This window comes from Ambystoma mexicanum, chromosome 4q (assembly GCF_040938575.1).
Source record: "Ambystoma mexicanum isolate Mex_15411 chromosome 4q, UKY_AmexF1_1, whole genome shotgun sequence".
Lineage (NCBI taxonomy): Eukaryota > Metazoa > Chordata > Amphibia > Caudata > Ambystomatidae > Ambystoma > Ambystoma mexicanum.
The window spans coordinates 513937361-513959495 of record NC_090928.1 but is presented as its reverse complement, the minus strand read 5'-3'; the positions used below and the strand labels follow the sequence as shown (position 1 = coordinate 513959495).

Sequence of the window (22135 nt, the reverse complement as noted above, 5' to 3'; positions counted from 1 at the left end):
CATCTCCCTGAAAAATTCATATGGCACACAGGAAGCCGTGAGCATGGGTGCCCGCAACACCCGGAAAGGCTACAGCCAAGCAATAAACGCTTCTACACCACTTGCTCTCATGCTCCATCATCTGGTGACTCAGACGTTTCTGACCAGCAACTCATAGACTCTGCTTCAAAATTGGAAGCCTTAGAACGTCGACTTAAAGATATGCCTGTGGGTGCCACTGGCACAACGCACTTACAGAGCTCAAGTATTTTCAGCTTCAACTCAAAATCACGAAATACATCTCCTTATGCAACTGTAATCTCACAAGAGAGCTCTTTGGAAAAACCAAACATCTTACTAAAGGATGCCTCAAGTCAGATCTCAACTGAGTCATCAGAACTCAAAGTGAGTCTTCAAGACAATGGCACACAAAACCGTCTGTGCACCGGAAAAAGATATACAGGACAATTCTCCTTTAAAGGCTACTTCGGAAAACAACTTCACTATAATAACAACTATGTCTGCTGTCATGGCTCCATTTGTGAAGTTGTACGAACAAATGGCAGACCAGCTAAAAGACCAGACAACGGTTATAGCTATGATGACCTCAAAAATTATATTCGTTGAAGCCTTTATCACAGCCATTCAAAAGAACCTTGACATGAGCCAAGAGAAAGTGGCAGCTCTTCTCCATTCCATTCTTGATCCCCTCATCAAAGACAAGGAAAATCGACGTCTATCTAAACGATTCAAATCAATTGATGTTGAATCCAGTGTTAATAAACTAGCCATCAGCCAACAGATCCATTTGAGACTTCAGCCCAAACCTCAGCAGGGACTATGCCGCCCCAAAAATTCACTGTCCCAGTACCCAGTGGTTCGGTACCTTCTTCAGAAATTGATGGCACGCCCAACAATGATGGGATGCATGGCAAGGCAGTAATAATGGGAACAGCCCTAGTAGCTGGCATAGGCCTGGACCACATTTCATGTGACAACTCGCCACAACAAATATGTCCCATCTTCGTCAAAGGAGCAAAGACATCTAATCCGAAATCGTTAATCAAAACATCCAAAAGCAAACCAAATGTTAAAACCAAAGTACCCAAATTAAAGCAAGTGCCTGCTAAACAACAATCAAAGGCACAATTATCGATCAATACATTGCCAGAGACCAACCTAATAGACTTGCAAAATCAAAGTAAACAAAATATGACGTCTCTTGAGTCATTCATCAAAATGACACAACCAAACCTCAAGACAAAAACATCATCAAAAATAACTCATGTCAGATTCACACATAACAAGCACGACAACTGCATAACAAAAAGTCGACAAGAAAAACAGTCACAAATAATAAACATGGAAAAGAGTTGTGAACGAGAGGAAATTAGTGACGACCCACAACCAATTAAGGACACAAATGGCAAACACCCAAGTCCACAGGAAAAACCTCTTCAACCCATAGATATGGAAAACATTAGTGTGTTGGAAGAAACTGTCAATGAAACTGACGCCTCATCATCTGATCTGATGAACCTGACAACTTATTCTGTGGATAGTTGCACCTTGTCGAGTGCAGATTTAGAAGAAGAAGAGGAAGCTAATGTGAGCGCCTCCACAGTCCAAACAAATATGGATGACAGCCCACCGATTCCCAACATCAAGCTGGACCAGAAAAGAGCTTCAAAATGGCCACTCCACTGCATATAGAACAGCCCATGTCAAACCCTGCATCCATCGAGGCACGTGAAAAATGTGAGGATGTAAACATACCATCTCAAAAGACTCCAAAACCAAATAAACTTGCCTCCAACACACAAAAAGACATAGGGCCTCATCACGACTTGGGCGGGAACGCCGGCGCTATCTGCCCTACCGCCGAACTCCCCGGCGCTAATAGCGCCGGATCACGAGTTCGGCGGTAATGTCAATCCCCATTCCCCATTGAGCCCATTCGGGAATGTTTCCCGCCGCCGGTATGAGCGTGAATTTTCAGTGGATTTCCCCCCAGCTCAGAGCTGGGGCGAAATCCGCCGAAGTCCTGATTTGGCAGACCCTTAGATCCGGCGGTAATAGCGCTACCGCCGGATTTAAGGGTTACCGCCGAAGTCGTAATGAGGCTGATAGTCTTGAACAAGGGGTCAAGACAACCTGCGGATACAGAGGGTGCTTCAAATTCCGCCCCCATCAAAAACAATAATACGCATAACGACCTTGGGGCGGAACCAAGCGAAGACACCTATCAGATTTCACCACTCAAATTACCATCTTGCTCAATAAATCAAGCGGTACATACATCACGAAGTCTTGGATTAAATTCCAATCCTTTTGAAGATGGGCTTCTACTCGAAAGGATGAGCACAGAAGAAGATGGGCTGATCATGAATCGAGCAAATGTCATTAGACTATTACATCATGTTCCATCTCTTCGCTCATTAACATCTAATTACATAGCAAGAGTTGAATTTCCAGAAGAAAATACACTGGACCGAGTGCTCATTTACCCAATGACTCCTCTGATCACACAATCCTTAAAACAGGAAATATCTCAAGTAAGATCCTTAGGTTTTGACCTAACTGAGTCAAAAATAGCAGTTGGTCCATCAAAAAATAGCTACAACTCTTCGGAGTTGAACCCAAAATCTGAATTAAAAGCCGCTTACGGCCGCAACAACAAATGGGCTGCTAGAAATCACGGAAGGAGGGATAGCACTACCGACACCCATGATCGGCGCAACTACAAAAACGGCTGGCATGAAAACCCGTCTCACCACTTGGACCGTTACAGGTCGGATAGAGCCAACACACACCAACGTAGAAACTCATATAGGCGCAGAAACTCTATATCGCCACAACCAAGGAATGGCCACAGCCAAGAAAAATCTTCTAACAAACATGAAACAAAGACCTCAGTAGTTGGCACAGAAGAAAACTGGAAATGGCTCATGGGGCTAGTGGCTGACAAAATCAAGATGCCATAGGACGGGCTCCCATCAGCACTAATGCCCCTCACAATAGCATCATGGAATACAAGGGGCTTTACTCACTTGTTTCAGGCAGGAACCAACCGAATCGAAACTCCGAAAACCACCTTGACTTTGTAGTAACCACAGAAATCATGCCAACCTCCCTAATTCAAATCATAGTAGGATACATCAAAATTGCCAATCAACAAACAAGAAAGACGCTCATTGTCGTAAATCTCTATTGGAATCCAGTTTCCGTTGCAAGTATGAATTTTCCGGACCAAATTGAAAAATGGGTAGTGCACTGCAAACAAAAATGGGTGGATCCATTGTTCATCATTTGTGGTGATTTAAATTCTAAATGTTGGGATGAATCCAGAGGCCTCATAACATTCAACATCTTTTCACTAACACCAGCAGAAAAGAGAGGCTATCAGTGGAACATCGTCATGAATGCGAATAAACTGAACTTACTTAATCGCAACACCACTGGAGATATCCCAGCTAATATCACCAGAAAACAGGGAAACGGCAGTCACATTATAGACTACATTTGCATCTCATTGCGACTGATTTCGGCAGAAAACAAAATGGTGGTCATACATATGGGTAACAGTGACCACAACTTGCAATCAGCTAGATTACTTCCAATTTTTAATAATACAACATTCACAAACATGAAACTGGTAGAAGTCAACATGGGAAAAAATCGAATCAAAATTCCATCTATCAATCTTCCCTCATTGACTGAAAACTCAACCACCCTTGTAAATAATTTATTTTCAACAGGAGGGACAGAACTTCTGAACTACCTTAGTCTGTTCTGAATATATGAGATAAAACCAAAATCTTCCTACTTGAACCCTATCGTACACAGTCATACCTTTGACCACCAAGTTATCCTCCAAAAAAAATCTTTGAGGAAAAGCCTAAACAATTTAAAACGAGATAACTCTGCATTAGCCACAAGCAAAAGGAAACAATTAAGGCAGTATTATCGGAATTGGTTACGTCGCCACAAAAAGACACTAGACCGTAACGACACTGAGAAAATGCTATATATCATCAGATCATCTAATACCGCAGATATGTGGAGACAGATAAATCAACTACAGACGGATCAAAATTCTTTGACAACACCAATCCTTCCTGCAGCCTGGATCTCTCATTTTAAGGCAACTTTCAACCAAGAACATGATGACATGTCATTTTCACAAAAGAAGGAGAAATGTCACTTAATAGACACTTCAGTGGATACCATTGAGAATGTCATTATGAAATCAAATGCATATGGTCCCGACGGGATAAGCAACGCCGCCCTTAAAGAAAACCCACATGAATGGGCGAAACTCTTGTCAATTCTATTTAATTACATCTCATCAACCCAAAAGATACCAACTTCATGGAAAGAATCGATAATTATACCCATTCATAAAAAGGGCAACTGACAAATTCCAGCTAACTATCGCCCAATCGCATTGCTAGATTCTATGGGCAAAGTTTTTGGCACACTTGTACGTCGAACATTGCGAGACTGGGCAACATCATCTGGCCATTTTGATCCATGGCAATCAAGCTTTGTTCGAGGCCTTGGGACAGCCCTAACATATTTATCCTAAACCTGCTGAAAAGCCGCACAGAGAGAAGAAAAGACTCAAAAATATAGATGATTTAACACAAGCGTTTGACAGCACCTCACACCCAAAGCTATGGACTAAAATGGGAAAATGGGGTTGTCCCGCTTCCATCATAGACCCTATTAAAGAATTTCATCATCATACTACTCTGAGTTCGGCTGAACAAAACAGGCCTATTAACTGAGCCAATCCCAACTAATAAAGGCGTCAAGCAAGGTTGCCCTATGGCCTCTGAAATATTTAACCTTTTCATCTCCGACATAGATTCTGCAGCTAATAACATACGATGGTTTCCTCCATCAATAGCAAATATCCAAGTCAGTCACCTAGTCTATGCTGATGATGTGGTCCTTATAGACCAGACCCCAATTGGTCTCCAAAGACAGCTAAATGCTCTACAACTGTACGTAGAAACCAATGGACTCACAATCAACCCACAAAAATCTGCCATATTACCTTTTGGTGTTCAAAAGAGCCAGCTGCGAACCAAAACGATGCATTGGTCACTACTGGGAACAGAAATCCCCATAGTGCAATCCTTTTCATATCTAGGAGTATGTGTCAACACAAGCAAGATCGATGCTGCAGTGCTCCAAACACTAAAAAAGAAAGTAATGAACCTGACAGGTTTAGGAAAAATCATCTTGAGATGTTACTGCGGTTTCAGCTTAATTCCACTCATCAAATTTTACAAAGCCAAGGTGATTCCGATTCTTACCTATGGTGCTGAAACCTTTTTCAACTTCAAAGCCAAAAACTGGGCAGTTCTAAAAACGCCACTTTTGGAAAAACACTCTTCGCCTACCCAAAAGCATGCCAATACAAGCAATTTGCAGAGAGTTGGGTCTAACCTCCATGCTAGCTATTGTAGAGTGGAATATACTCTCATTTTACAGAAAACCCCTTAGACGGTTTCAAATGCCTCAAAAAAGTGCTTACGGAAGAACATGATCCAATATTGACCTTATGGCAAACAGAATGTCAGTCTACTTGACATTACAGGAGAGCAAGTGGACACTTTGATCAACAACCCGGACAAAGTAAAAAAAAAGCTATACTCCTGCGATTGGTTCAGGACTGAAAAAGAATGGTTAACATGCAAAACTTATGGGAAACCATGGGAGGACAGTAAAACACCAAACTCCCCTACCCAGCTATCTAAAATTGTTCCCTCATTGGTACTTCAGAGATCAATTTTTTTGATTTCGGCTCAACTTAATCAAAACAAGAGAAACTACTTGGCCACGAAACCACGCTGCTCCTTTGAATTGCAGACTATGTCAGAACCCTGAGTCAACAGAAAATCTGCACCACTTGATGATGGTCTGCCCAGCTCTATCGCCACAAAGGATTTCCTTCATGAATCCCATCATTATAAATTATGGACACAAATCAAAGGAGCTATGGTGGAAAATTCTACAATCAGGGGAAAAAACATCAGTATCCCTAGATGTGGTCAAATTCTCTATCGCCATACAGAAGCAGCTATCAACGCTTGAAGAATCGTGTCCTTGATTTTAAGACCCAATCAAAACTTAAGTCAATTAATCTCAATCTGTCTAACTTGATAAAAGGTTGTCAATGGTATAACCATATATCATAATAAATAAAAAAAATTAAAAAATGGTGCATGTCACTACAAACACGCTTTATGTTTGGCACACTGTTGCCACTCAGAAGCGAGCCATGCACAGTGAAACTTGTATTTGACATTTACTGCAAACAAAGTAAATGTTAAATAAAAGTTTCAAACATCTCATGTAAATGCTACTTCATAAAATCTACTTGACTGGGCAAAAAGACTTTGCAAGCCATAAATGAGTGTCTGTAAAATATAAAAGGTTAGCTGCATGAATGGACATGCATAAATAGATGGGATAAAGAGGCCCTGAAAACAGTTTGTCCAGCTGTCTCTTGCAGGTGGTAATATATAATCCAATCAAAAAGCAAAGCAAGCTCTAGAGGCTCCAGCATTTGGTTTTGCAGTAGATCTGTAGATGTACAGACTGGGTGGAACTATTGATCGCTACTTTGCATAAGCATTTAGTTTGATTTGTGTATTCATTATTTAAGAGGAAAGAAAGACTAAGCGGAATGGATTGCGTAGCAGGCAGAGACCTGGCCACGCTAGGTGGAATATTGTAGTCTATGGTCATTTCACTTTCAGGGTACCTGGTATAAAGCAACAGGGTGATAATATAGAATGTCATGGAGTATGGGTTTGGCCAGGGGTGGAGCACCAATTGCAAGATGTATGCAACCTGCAGGTTACAGATCTAGGTTTGCCATCAAAAACATGTGCTCATGTATATTTTCAAAAGTTCACTAGTCAACATGATGCTTCTTACCCAACAAAATGAAATATAGTTCACACTATGAAATTCAGATATGCCAACTTAAACTTTACTGTAAACCATGGAGATGATGCATTATTTTACAGTATCAATACTGTAATTAGGCATCATGTAACAACTTTCATTTTAGGAATGGAATTGCATGACTGTCATTTTAAAAGATATAAAGTTGACATCTACTGGTCTTTGCCATATGGAAAGCTTAAAAGATTTTAAAAAGTATAATCCCGATCACTTCTGGTTTGCAATAAAAAATAAATAAATTCTGGCCTTGCACCCTACACATGCCTTTGGCACTTAAGAGTGGAGGAGATGATTACTGGTGCGCTTTCCCTCAATTAGCACTTGAAGTGAACAGAGAAAAGAGGGCAAAGAGAGCACATAGGGCAAGAGGAATGAGGGTGAGCAGTGCTTTCATTGAAGAGGGCAACTTAAATAGCTAACTCTGCTACACAAGTTTTCATTTGATTAGCAAACCTACAGAATTGCACAGCAAATTGCTATGCGACACTGCTTATTTTATGCCTTGAGATGTTCTCTGTTTCATAATGTGTATATATTTAGTGTACAGTATCATGTTGCTGTCTGTGCAGTCTTCTGATCTTCTGTGCCACCTCCCAGGTATTTCATTACATCCTGGTTGGACCACAGATTTTTCTGGTCTTTTCAGTTACTTTTTTGCCTGTCCTGTATGGTTCTTCATATCCCCTATGTCTATATATAGTTTGGCTAGAAAGCTTTCCCATACTGTAATATGATTATACTAAGTTCCATATTGCTAGATACAATAATTCAGGTGCTCCTCCATTATCACTCATACCTTCATCCTCTGTGATGGAGGAATCAGTTTGCTTTGCCAGGATAGGGATGAAAGATGCCTACAGAATATATGTGCATCAAAATAAAAATAAGGATTGATAGCATACATTTGTGAGGATGGGTTAACTTAAAATGTCTCAAGAGCCTAACTTTGGAATACTTCTGTTACCCAGGTTTCCATAAACTTCTACACAGTCTCAGGGAATTGGCACCATGCATGCTTTTTGGTTTACTCACGGTGTCAGGGATATAGTGCCCAACTAGTTACTTGGCAATTTCAGTCCTAGAAAATAGTTCCCTACACGCACTCTCCTACAAGAAAGTACTTCTCGCCCTTGCTTTAGCATAATTATTATGTCTAGATATTCTCACCCTCTTGCTCCCGGGTCCCATCTGGACAATCAACACCTTTTAACACACCAGCAAGTTTTTCTTTCAGTAGAGTTTTTATGAGGCTGTGATATTGTCACTCTTTAGCCATGTATCACCCTCCTCGGCCGGTCGATTCTCTAACAATTACAGGAAACAGATAGTCCACTCACAATCTGGAAAATGCACCCTCCAGAGCCAATGGTGTATCTTCCTCGTGGTATCCTCCCAAACGTTGGTTAAATCCTGCTGCAGCCACTGACCTAAGTGGTCAGACTCTGGCCTAGGGTTGCAAAATCAGTTTGTTTCAAAATCAACGTGTCAATAAGATTTTGATTATTTTTTTCCATCTTTATCCCCCAATTCATATATTTCAACAAGTCTGGTATCTGATTGTTGTTCCATCTTTGTTAGCTCCGAAGAATCTGGTAACATGGAAACAGCCTTATTTCTGATGACACGTCTGCTCACTGGGTGAGCAGCAGCAGGCACTGTCTGCAAAAGAGCATTGTAGATTTTTTCTCAATAAGGAGACTGTTCCTCTGACCTGCGTATCTTGAGGAACAGGCCCACCAAAACACAGCGGTTGCTGTAGTCCTTGTAACCAATTTGACTTACAGAAATTACATGTTTAACTTAATGGTGTGCACAAAATTGGAGACTGCCGTTCCTAACAAACTAGCAAGTACTGAAATAAAAAGGGAGATTACATGGAATGATCTAAGAGTTTAGACTACTGCAATGGAAAATCGAGAATCAAAGTAGCAGGGTTTATCCAGTTTATCCGAAACACATGTCCTAAAATGACAGTATTCCCTTTAACCTAAAATTGCATTTAATGAGAAAACGGGCAGAAGGAAAGGCAATTTGATTTTAGAAACTGTGGAAAAAATTTGGCTTATATGTATGTGAAGAAAACACATAGAACCAACTACCTTCTAGTGGCAATTGATAAAACACATGTAACCACAAAAGTTAGTTTTACACTTTGTTATAAATATTGTCGAGATGGATTGTAATAAACTCTATTGGATATTGAACTATTGCTGAAATCAACATATGTGATTGTAGAACTGGAAAACCCACTAAAACCCAGGGAATAATATATGCAAAGACTCTGCCCCTGTGTTACAAAGCTCCTTGTTAGAGGGCAAGTCTGTTGAATGTATCTTTTCTGCTAAGAAAGCAGAATTGGCTGATGGAGTAGAGCAATTAACTCCTTCACCCTCACATGCAGATATGGGAACTGCTCATTATAGATCTCTCACTGAGTCCTAAAACCAGTTAACCCAGGACCCCCGGTTTGGATGCCAGTTTTGCATTGATCCTCCCATAGATGTTCGTACTATAGCTGGCTCTTTCTTTCCATGTTATTAAGGATCCATCAGATCACATTAGAAAGCTGTCCTGAATGCTGGAAACCCTTAAGGTTTGGGGGAGGGCTGTATAATGTATTTCATGGCCTTGTGCAGTTTGAGCATGGCATTTTCTTACCAAGTTTAAACCTAAACACAGCTTACTTTATTGATATCTGTTTCTATAACTTCATAGATGCTGTTATTGCCTGAAAAAGACCTTTCAGAAGAGACTGAGGAAGTGTCCTCCTTTCATAGCCATGGATCCCCGTGTAGCCTGCTATCGATTTTGAGTGACAATGGGGATGTAAAGCAAGCCAAGCCTGTTCAACTTCCTGCCAGTGACAAAGGTAACCCATTGTTATTTGTAGTGCCTAGTGCATAGTCCGTACCATGTGTGTTTAGTAATGTTGAATGCGATTTGTTATAAATGTTTAGAAGACAAGCTAAACCTCTAAGAGAAGTGCCAATTGTGGATATCAGGTTTACCTGTTGTTTTGTGTAGGTGCTGTCACATACTCTGGGACCAAGAAGAATACTAAGACCAAACACTTGTTTTCAAAGGGTTTATTAAGCTTTTTCCACTGAATCGGCACACTGAAAACACACTGGTCCTCATTAGGACCCTTTTTTGAAACAAAATGGTGGCGTCCTGCCACGTACATTTACGTCAGTTTGCATTATAATTTCCTGCAAATATTATCTCATTTGTCATGCTGAATATCAGAGACACTGTATGCTCGTGATTATATGAGATGTAAATACAAAAGGAACCCCAAGTTTGATTTTTAGCTTATTTATTTGGCTACGGTCAAAACGAAGAGGTAGAGTAAGGGTACAGTTTCCCTTAATATTTGGTGCTTTTTACAAACCAACACTTGCCTCTAGGTTAGCAAACATGTTCGAAATGGAGTGAAACAGAAAGCAAATTATAGACATAGTTCACAAACTTATTGTGCATAGTCATAACATTGTTAGTGCATGAGCATAAGAGCAAGACAGTTATTTCAGCAACTATGCTCAAGACAATACATAGGTGTGAGCCATGAACGGAAGTTAGGTTTTCACATAAAACATCCTGGTAGTTATTTCCAAGCTGTATTGGATTATTTTGAGGGAGGTAACCAAGTCTTTGGCCTACGTCTAGATGTTGATCAGGTGGTGTGAGGGGACAGGCATGTCTGAGCCAGAGGAGATGTGGTCCCGTGACGTTTCGGCGGGAAGCGCCTTCTTCAAGGGAAAAACCCAGTCTCCCTGCGTGGGGGAATCAGATGGAAAAGGATTTAATGTAAATCGGGCATTATTGTGTTGTTGTAAAAACACAACAGGATATTAGCATGGCATATAAACAAAAACAAATAGATTTAATTGAGGTTAAAATGCCCCCCGGCAGGTTTAAAATAAATACCCAGACTTGTGGCTTGTGCTATCCAGTGACTGACCTGAATGTGTTAAAAATGGGATTCAACTTCCATTGGCGTGGATTTGAGAAGAGTGGCCTGGGACAGAGTTTTAAGGCAAACACTGTTCTGTGCCTGAAAAATAGAGGGAGACAGAAAAAGGGAACATACATGTAATAAGCGTCGTTCAAATGTGCCACTGGTGGCCAAAAAACAAAACTGTGTGTGCGGATCAACTGGTAAAGAAACCCGCATCACAGATGGCAAACTCAGAGTTACCTATATCTGTAGTTTGGTAATTTTTTTTTTTTTTTTTTTTTTTTTTTTTTTTAGGCGTCCTTAGGGCGTGCAGAAGTGCTGTGGGTCAGAGCCAGGACGCTTGCAGGGACAGGAGGCTATTTTCGTCACCCGCTTGCAGCGGAAAAATAAGGCAGCTGCACGTTCCACGTTGTGGATGCTGAGTCACCCACTGTATAGAAAGAGAGGGGAAGAAACGAAGGCACGGTTAGGTGGCTGGCCGTCCTAAGAGACGTGTAGTGATCCCTGTCACCGTTGCGTCCCTGCCGGAAGGCAGTGACGGCCCCATTAACTTGGGCGGAGGGTATTGGCATTACCTGAAACAAACAGGGTCCTGGCAGTAAGTGGGATCGTTGTGCGGGACCCTGGCGGTGACGGTATGAATGGGGCCGGTAAGGCACCAGCACCGTTCATATCGTCCCGCCGCATTACGAGTTCTGCTCGCAGGTTCCTGATAGCCCGCCAGGCATAACTCGTAAAGCTGCCGGCACCTTTATGAACGGTGCCGGCGCATCCATGCTCCCCACCCCCATTCTGCCTAATAGGGCAGAATGGGGATCGGGAGCCCGGCAATACCGCCACCTGCAAATGGGCAATTACCGGCCCAATCATCTCGTAATGGGCCGGTTATTGCCCAATCACGGGAGGCAGTGCCGGTAGCGAGCATGGCGGTACCCAATTCATTTTCAGGCTTCCTTCAGCCTCCTCCTCTCCTTCCCTCATCTCCGATTGTCTAATCGCCATTCAAAACTGGCGTGCCGCCAATGATCTATGTCTAAATTCCAACAAGACTGAGATCCTCCTTATTGGTACACCATCTCCATCCTTTACTCTCACTCTCTGGCTGGCCTCCCTTGGCCCTCCTCCCACCCCCACTTGCGTGGCGAAGAACCTTGGGGTTATCTTTGACTCTACACTTTCCTTCTCCGCACACATCTCTGATGTCTCCAAAAAATCTAACTTTTTACTTCACCTCCTTAGAGGTACTCTGCCTTTCCTCTCCTTCCCTCAAAATCTCACTGTCTCCCAAGCTCTGGTTCTTTCCAGACTGGATTACTGCAACAGCCTCTTTCTAAATCTACCTGCCTCCACTCTCTGCCCTCTACATCTAATCCAGAACAGGACTGCAAGACTTGCCCTTGGCCTCAAGACTTGGGATCGTATCTCTTCAGCCTTGAAATCATTTCATTGGCTCCCAGTGGATGCAAGGATTAAATTTAAAACCCTCTGCATTGTCCACAAGGCTTTCTGGGGCCTGGGTCCAAAATACCTTGAACTATCCCTCCGTAAATACCTCCCCTCTCGAGCCCTTCGCTCCTCTACTTCTAACACCCTCAGGGTTAGTCGTTTTGCAAAGAAATGAGCTGGGGGTAGATCTCCGTCTTCGGCTGGGGCCTCCCTTTGGAACAGCCTCCCGACCACCTTGAAACTTGAGAAAAACATCTTTGGTTCTGGAAACTTCTCAAGAACTTCCTTTTTGCCTCTGCCTTTGCCCCCCTTCTCCCCTCTTGATCTATTTCTTCTCATGGCATTGTGCACCTGGCCACCCTCTGTTCTTTTGGGCCCAGGTACCTGCTCACCCTGCCACCCTCCTGCACTGCCTCCAGGCCACCATCTGCACTAGGGTTCTGTATCTGTACCCATACAGTCCCCCTCCCACATTTCTTCTGCACTTATCAGATATACCTTTCTGCCTAACTTTCACCTGCCACTTGCTGGCTGCACTTACCATGGTTAAAAGCCCTTATTTATTATTTCTTCTATTTAATATTTATTTATGTTTTCTCTCCTCTGCTTTGCACTTTCCACCCCCCCTTTCCTTGCACTTTCCCCCCATTTTCCCTTGCCATGCACTTGCGCTTTCTTAAAAGTCACTGGGCCTAGTAAGATCGCTGTTTTTCTGGGGGTTTTTTTCTCCCTTGTTCCCCTCCCTTTTTGCCTGGTCGCGCTCTGAAACACTTGTGTACGAGTGCAATATAAATAAAATATCATTTCATTTCATTTAGCCGTGCCTGCCATACAGGCACGGCTCCCGCCATGCTCGTAATGAGGCCCACTGTGTTGTTCCTATAACAATAAAGAAAAATGTTGGGGCGTGGCCAGTCGCAATATGAGAATGGCGTGACCATTGCAAGCTCCCGGCCCGATCCTGCAAAAGAGATCCTGAGCGTGACAGAGTGAGTTTTAAGAAGCAAATGAGACATCCAGCAGATGTGTGAACTCCAGCGGCACACAGAACCTCTTTTTGGAGCCCTCTGCGACGTGGGGAAGAAGATCCCAGCCGCGACAACCCGGTGGAAGAAGCCTTCAAAATGGAGGCTGTGATCTCCAGACACTAGGAGAGGATAGTAGAGCTCGGACTGGCAGAGGAAGCAGCCCGCAAGATCCTGATGGAAACCGCATGCACTACAGCACAACACCGAAGATTAGCGGTAAGGCATACAGCTAGCCGCTGCGTTGTGAGCAGCGTCCCTGCAGCGGAGGGACCAGGCAGCGAGAGGCGGTAAGCACCCCTCTGCCCCAAGTGCCCTAGCGGGACCCCGACCAGTCTGCATCCACACGGGAGCCCACCCTAAGTACACATAGCACCGGTCAGAAGTCTGATCCCATTGACGCCCTTTCCTGCCAACGGGCTCAATAGCATTTAAAAAGTAACAGAGACCGAGGACACAGAAGAACAAGCAGCGCAAGGGCAGGGTGGAGCTCCCTCTCCGAGTCCTCCTGATAATACGAGCAGACTTCAAAAGACTCAGGCACACGCAGATGACCCCGGGCCCCAGGCAGCGCTGAGCAAAAGACTAATTCTGGGCAAAAGCGAGACTCCCCTCCCCCACCGGGGGCCCCAACGACAAGTGAAGCACAAGTATAAAGTGGCAAATACTGGCCACTGAAGGGGGATAACCTTACAAACATCAGTGGAGGGAGAAAATAAACGCTCCCATGCACAGCGTCAGACAAAGCGGTATCGGCCCATAACAGACCTCGAACCAGCAAGTGAACACCACCACCACCACCACATGGCCCGCCTGTCCATAGGACTGTAAGTGACCACAGGAGCAGGACAATCCTCCCTTGGCCCCCAATTTAATAGCGGGAGATACACAGAAGCCGCTGGTCATCGGCCGATGCAGGGGAGCCAGCAAACACCTCGCAATAGCTGTGGAAGTGAGATAGGCGGACTGCAACAGAGATAATGGAGCCCACTCTTAGGCCAACATAGTGAGCAAACAGAACAGAAAGCTTTAGAGCCACTCTCACCAACTAGGATGAAAAGAACACCATTATTAGAACAACACACGCCCCAACTGGCAGGTGCCCTGACAGGCACTGTAACATTACCATCAAAGGCCCCTGCCCCCCCCCCCCCGAAAGGGAGCACTTAACCAGAGCGGGAACCCGTACTGCTTGGCAATCCCCAAAGCAGGAATTTGCCCTGAATGCCTGAAGGGAGAAGAAAGATGGCTGCCCAGCCAAAACCAACAATGATCAACTCATATGCAAAGTAGAATGACCCAAAACCAGACTCCCAGAGGATCACTCAAGGAACAGTGAACAGGAACCCAAGAATATTGCCAATGAAAACAAGATCCTAGAGGCAATTGCTGCCATGAGAACATCTATGGGGAGATGAAATGCGATTTGATTCTCCTGCGCCAAGACATGCGTAACCTAGCTGGCAAGGTGGGTGATACAGAACAGAAACTGGAAGAGACAGCATCCACCCCCAAAGACCTGCAGGCAACGGTTCAGGACCTAACGCCCAAAGTCCGAATGCTACAGGAGAGTGCTGAAGATGCAGAGGGGCGAGCACGAATAAGTAACATCAGGATCCTGGTGTTACCTGAGGGGGCGGAGGGCAGGGATCACACCAACATTGTCAAAAACGTGCTTCTCCGAGAAATAGAGGCTGGAGTCCTGTCACAGGGATTCACAGTGGAGCAGGCCCACAGTGCGCTCACGAGAACCCCCCAACCCTCCTGTGAGTACCGCAGAGAGCAATCATAGCGGAAATCCTTAACTACCGAGACAAAGAAGGAATTCTAGCCCACTCGAGATCGGGTGTAGTGATCCAGAGAGACTCTGCAACCCTGGATATATACCTGGACTATACTATTCAAGTTCAAAAAGAGCCCAGTACATACTAACCAAAGACAGGCTCAGAAGACAGGGCATCAAATACATGCTCCTCTACGCTGCAAAACTGAAAATTCTACACTAGGGTAAATCTTTCTTCTTTGAAACACCGGAGGCAGTCAACGAGTGGATGGATGAGCAAAACCTACCTAGGGGAGAATGTCAGAAATGCAAGAGGGCTCACACAGAGCCAACAAGTAAAGCACAAAACCAACATGGACGCATGTAAGAAGCTGTCAATGTTACTAAAAGTAGAGGACTCAGACGGGGACTCTGCACTCCTGGTCTCTAATCACTCGCACAGATAAACAAACCCCAGGCTTAGATAACGGTGAAGGACTCTGCAATCGGGAACCACTTCCCTTTTCCCTGGTTCCCCTGGACACTTAACCTGGGATTTCGGCCCCCCTAGCCATACTTGGATGAACTGAGAGTACGTCTTAGATCTCAGAGATTGGTGACTGAGTACTATCAGGGACTACATGTGGCTGTGCCTCTACGGAACCACACCAGTGGGCACTATGTTGAAAGTTATGTTTGTTTTCAATTGTGAAAAACACTGTTACGGTTACAACACGGTCAAACCAGCCATGGAAGCAGGAATCATACAGGAACCTATGGGTCAATACCACGAGCAGAGACAACCGAGACGGCCCCTCAGGGACCGGAGGAATTAATGGACAACGAAAAGAGAGCAGTATTAAGTGCTAACCGCAAAGCCAGAGCTGCTCACCAGGTGGAACATGTATGCCCCAAGTCAATGTATAAAGGCAATCCGAAAACATCACGAAAATGGGAAGGGGCGAAAGCACTAGAAAAAGCACCCCGATGACAGAGACCATAAAGATTACCACGTGGAACGTCCTTGGCCTCAACAACTACATTAAAAGAATGAGAGTGATGTCATATCTACGACGCAAAGGGGTCCACATTGCCCTGCTCCAAGAAACGCACTTAACACCAGCCAAACAGACCCATATACTTGGAAAATGGAGAGGAAGAGGGTTTGGATCTGCATACTCCAACTACGCCAGAGGGGCGATCACATGGATAGCACCTGGGGTCCCGCTTTAGATATTAAACACTCACTCAGACCACGAGAGAAGGGTGATCCTAATTCATGGATTCCTAGACAAAATAGAGATTTGTATAATTAACTCTTATCCGCCCAATCAAAATGCAGCAGCTTTCTACTGTTCATTATGCACTACCCTAACCCCCTACAAGGGCATGATGTGGATCTGAGGGGGTGGATTTCAACTGTATATTGGATCCGACCCTAGACAGGTCAGACAGCACACCCCACCTTTGAACACACTAATACAGCACCTAGACCTACAGGAAACATGGAGGTGGATACCCAGAGACCAGAAGGAATTCTCGTATTTCGAAGGGATTGTGTCCTCCGACGTATTCCTTATCTTTGATAATTCGTCTCCAGCTTGCTGGCCTCGGAAATTTTTTCTCTGTAGAGGGCGCTGCGCGTCAACATCCGCCGACTCGATGTCCCTCGACAGCCACCGTATCAGCGCCGACGTCACCATGCCCATAAATAGCCACGCGCGGCGTCCGTTGCTCATTTCCGTTTTTCCACGCTTCGTGGGGCCTCGGAATATCGTTGCTCAGTTCAGTCAGATAAACCTCTTATATTTACTCGAAAATACCAATTCGTTCTCGATGGCTTCTTCATTGGAACCGACGACGCCGCGGTCCGGCTTCAAAAAATGTCGAAACTGCGGTAAGAAAATGTCGATAACAGATCCACACAGGATCTGCTTGTGGTGTTTGGGAGTCGAGCACCATTGTTCGGAGTGTGAGGACTGCATGTCCATGAAGGCGAAAGCCTTGAAGGAGCGCAAGGGGAAGCTCGAGAGAAGTAAGTCAGTCAAAACCTCCTCGAAGGTTTCTTCGGCCGAGTCGAGGCATTCGTCTCCTCGCCGTCGAAAGCATTCCCATTCTAGATCTCGAAGTAGCTCCCACCATTCCTCGAGATCGAGACACTCAAAGAAGAGACGTCGAAGATCCCCTTCCTCGTCATCTTCTGTTTCCCCAGAAAGGGTCTCCTGCCCCACAAAACACAGCGCTCAGGCTGAGTGGGAGGAATTCAGGAAGAAAATGCAAAGCGTCTTCGAGAAAGCAGCCTCGACCCCCTCGAAGGCAGCTGAGGGTGATACCCCAGGTGAAAAACCCAAAAAATCGAAACACCGTGAGTCGCTGCACCCGGCGAAAGAGTCCACCCGAGAGTGCCACGGGCCATCGGGTAAGAAGGCACCGTCTTCGACGCCGTCGTCGAATATCCCTTCGACGCATGGATCGGCGCCATCGACGCCGTTGTCGAAGGGTTCTTCGACGCATCGGTCGATCGACTCGACGCCATCGTCGACGCGGATGAAAGAGAAAACCACGGCTACTTCACAGCCAACGGTAATACCAAGAGCCTCCGGCACGACGCCGAGACCGTCATCGACATCCTCGAGTAGGATCACGATCCTCTCGAGTTCTTCGAGGCCTCTTCCAGTTTTCTCGACACCTTTCTCAGCGCCTTCGAAGCCTGTCACATCGGCGTCAACGACATCAATGTTTTCTCGCCCAATAATGACGAGTTTGGCTCCTTCAGCCTTAGAAATGGGTTTTACACCATTTCCGAGGTCGGAGTACCCCGAATTATCTTCAATCTATGAAGAAGGGGAGGATTCTGACCAGGAAACCTTCGGGTTGCAGAGGACCACACTACCTGTTTCAGAGGATTTTACCTCTGAGGAAAGAAGGTTGAAAGACCTACAGGAATCATTACATGAGGCAAGTGGGCTGGACACTTCCCCAGAAGTGGAATTTGTTAAACCAGACCCAGGGGAACATGCCGAAACACCCTATAGAACCCTGATGGCAAGGATTATTGAATGTATGGGTTGGTCTGCGCCTTCACCTGTTTTTCAACAGGATGACCTGACAGACATATTAGACAAAGGTCCACAGGAGGATCCTGTGGTCCCCTTCCATGCAGCTTTGCAAAAGGAAGATTTCATCTAATTGGGAAACTCCTGAGGTTATCCCTGCAGTCAATAAAAGATTGTCAGCCAAGTATAGGGTAGCTGCAGCTGACCCTGAATACTTATCAAAACACCCGACTCCAGGGAGCCTGGTGGTTCAAGCGGCAACTTCATCAAGCAGCAGATCCGCTTACCCTACTGTCCCACAGGATAGAGATGACAAAAGGTACAATTCTATGGCAAAAAGTCTTTTCTGCTTGTAGTATGGCGTTGAAGTCCATCAACGCCACCTATACGCTCGCCAGGTTCAGTCACAATCTGTGGGCGTGTGCTTCATCAGCGGCTGACTGGATACCCAAAGGAGAGGAAAGGGAAGCCTTCCTTAACATTATTAAAGATGGCAAAGATGCCATGTGCAAGTCACTTCAAACTGGCATCGATTCCGCTGACAGTATCAGCAGGGCGATGGCGGCAAGTACGACAATCCGCAGGCATGCGTGGTTGCGAAAGTCTGGCTTTGCTCCAGATGTACAGGCCAGACACCCTTTGACGGCTCTTATTTATTCGGTAAAAAGGCTAATGGCAGTCTGGAAAAGTTGCAGACATCTAAAGCAGCGGCAAAATCTTTAGGAGCTGCAATCTGCCAAACTCCTTTTCGCCCCTCAGGAACCTCTGGGAGAGGAAAGTCCTTTCGCTATTATTCCGCATTCGGGAAAGGCAGAGGACAGCCGGCTCAAAGAGGCCAAAGGAGATCCACCCGAGGTGGACGGGTCAAATGTACTAAAGCCGCAGCAGCAGCGGGTGCCTCTTTACACTCGGCATCTGCATCAGCCGCCCCCAAACCACTCTGAGGTCTTTCCACACAAAACACCTGTAGGGGGCAGGTTAACTCGCCATCAAACGGAATGGCAGGCTATAACGTCAGATGCTTGGGCATTGGAGACAGTTGCCCAGGGTTACTGCCTACCCTTTCTATACATCCCTCAGTCATCCACCGGGGCACAGCTCTCTAAAAGTTCCAGATCCGCTCCTCTTGCAGGAAATTATAGACCTGCTAGAGAAAGGTGCTAATGAACCGGTACCTGTAGCGGACAGGAACAAGGGCTGGTACTCTCCCTACTTTCTCATACCAAAGAAGGACGGAGGACTGAGACCCATCCTGGACTTACGAGAATTGAACAAGTTCCTCAGGAAGGACAAGTTCAAGATGGTAGCTCTCTCTCAGATCCTTCAGGCCCTCCAGCTCCAGGACTGGCTGGTATCTCTGGACCTTCAGGATGCTTATATCCATCTCAAACACAGGAAATACCTGAGGTTCGCAATTGGCGACTCTCATTATCAATTTCGAGTTCTGCCATTTGGGCTGACCTTTGCCCGAGGGTCTTCACCAAGCTAATGTCGGTAGTGGCTGCAAGTCTAAGGAGGGAAGGGATCCACGTCTACCCCTACCTGGACGATTGGCTGATCAGGGCTGTATCTTCGGAACAAGCTCAGATCCAGCTAGATTATGTCTGCCACTTCCTTCACAAACTGGGCTTCTCCCTCAATTTAAAGAAGTCACAGATGATACCATCACAGAGACTCCAGTTCATTGGAGCGGTCCTGGACACTTCCCTGGGAAAAGCCTCGCCACCAGAGGTGAGGGCTCAAGATATTCTGCAGATGGTCAACAAGTTCCAAAATGCCCAACGTCTCCCAGCCTTCGACTTTTTGAGGTTGCTAGGCCTCATGGCATCCTGCATCTTCCTTGTGCCAGAGGCTCGCCTGAGAATGAGATCTCTTCAGTGGGCACTGAGAACTCAGTGGTTGCAATTCTCAGGGAGAATGACAGATCTCCTCCGGATTCCAGACAAGGTAGCCCATGACCTTCTATGGTGGGCCTATCCAGAGAACATCTTGAAAGGAGAACTGTTTTGGCAACCATGGCCGGAGATAACAGTAGTCACAGACGCCTCACTCACGGGGTGGGGAGCCCATGCCAACGACTTGACCATCAGCGGTCGTTGGTCACCATCGGAGTCCAGACTACACATCAACCTATCAGAGCTGAGAGAGATCAGACTAGCGCTGAAAGCTTTCCTGCCATCAGTACAGGGGATAAATGTTCTGATAATGACGGACAACACGGTGGCCATGCACTACCTCAACAAAAGAGGAGGCGTAGGGTCACTGCCACTGTGCAGAGAGGCAATGCAGCTATGGTTTTGGGCAATTCAGGAAGGAATCTCTCTATCGGCAGTCCACCTAGCCGGAGAGAAGAACTTGACAGCGGACGCTCTGAGCAGGCAGAGCACAGTCTCCCACGATTGGGAGCTAGCTCAGGAAGTCCTTCAAGAAATCTTTGCCCTTTGGGGAACCCCTCAGGTGGATCTGTTCGCCACCAGCACCAACAGGAAGTGCGATCTGTTCTGTTCCAGGGAATTTCCCCCGAGTGGAGCTGTAGGGGATGCGTTCGTAGTGGACTGGGAGTTCCCACTCCTTTACGCGTTTCCACCAGTTCCTGTTATTCCTCAAATGATCAGGAGGTTGAGAAGATTCCGTAAAACCATGATCCTAATTGCCCCGGACTGGGCCAAGAGAACGTGGTACCCGGACCTTCTAGATATGTTCATCTGCCCTCCAATCTGACTTCCACTCAAAGAGAATCTTCTCTCGCAGAAGGGAGGTCAGGTTCTCCATCCAGACATTATAACCCTCAACCTTCACGCTTGGTTTCTGAAAGGGTGAGGTACAAGGATTGGGACCTCCCTGATGACGTCATGGAGGTGTTGCTTTCGGCCAGAAGGCCAGCAACAAAGTCTTTATACCGCTGCCGTTGGAACAAATTTTGCAGCTGGTGTAGAGAAGGGAATATCGACCTTTTTTCATGTGGTACACCAACAGTGTTATCGTTTCTACTCTACTTGGCAAACTCAGGCCTTCAAGTTGGCACTGTAAAAGGCTATCTCGCAGCACTTTCAATCTTCAAGCGCACGGCGGAGGAACCATCGTATTTCAAACTACCTCTAGTAATACAATTTCTCAAGGGATTAACTAATGTTTAGCCTCCAAGACCATTCCAAGTTCCCTTATGGGATTTAAATTTAGTCTTAAACTTCCTAATGGGTACTCCATTCGAACCACTCCACTCTTGTTCGCTGAGATTTCTCACACTTAAAACTGTCCTATTGGTAGCACTAACATCTGCTAGGAGGGTGAGCGAGCTACAAGCTCTCTTGTAAACCCCCCCCATACAATTTTCCACAAGGACAAAGTTGTCCTACAGGTGAATCCTAATTTCCTCCCAAAGGTGGTTTCTGAATTTCATATTACTCAGAAAATTACCTTACCTTCGTTCTACCCTCCTCCCCATCCGGGGAAAGAGGAAGAAAGGCTACATAGGCTGGACCCAAGGCGAGCTCTGAGCTTTTACATCAGCAGACTGGCTAGGATTAGGCAAGCAGACCAACTGTTTGTAGGATACTCAGGTCACAAGTTGGGACTACCCATAACAAAACAGACCATTTCCAGGTGGATTATTTTGGCCATTCTGGAATGTTACAAAGTGGCAGGGAAAGAGCCACCCCAAAATCTTAGGGCTCATTCAACCAGGGGTATCTCAGCCTCTTCGGCCCTCCAAAGAGGGGTACCGGTCCGAGACATATGTGCGGCTGCCACATGGTCGTCTGCACATACATTCACAACATTTTACAACCTGGATTCCTCCACTAGTCAAGAGACCAGATTTGGCAAAGCCGTATTACATTCGGTTCATTCCTAAAAGGGATACATGACATTATTACTCCCACCTCCAATTACATGCCACTGCTATGGGAGTCTATCAAAGATGAGG

The 22135-nt window shown here is 45.5% G+C and overlaps 1 protein-coding gene across 2 annotated transcripts in view; it reads left to right on the top strand.

Annotated features, from left to right (window-relative positions):
• Positions 1-22135, top strand: part of KIZ (kizuna centrosomal protein) — a 2038369-nt gene that overhangs the window by 1057848 nt on the left and 958386 nt on the right. For both annotated transcript variants that reach the window (XM_069608068.1, XM_069608067.1), the window contains one exon: positions 9679-9832. In XM_069608068.1, coding sequence (XP_069464169.1) covers positions 9679-9832 — 154 coding nt within the window. The remainder of the gene's footprint in view (positions 1-9678; positions 9833-22135) is intronic.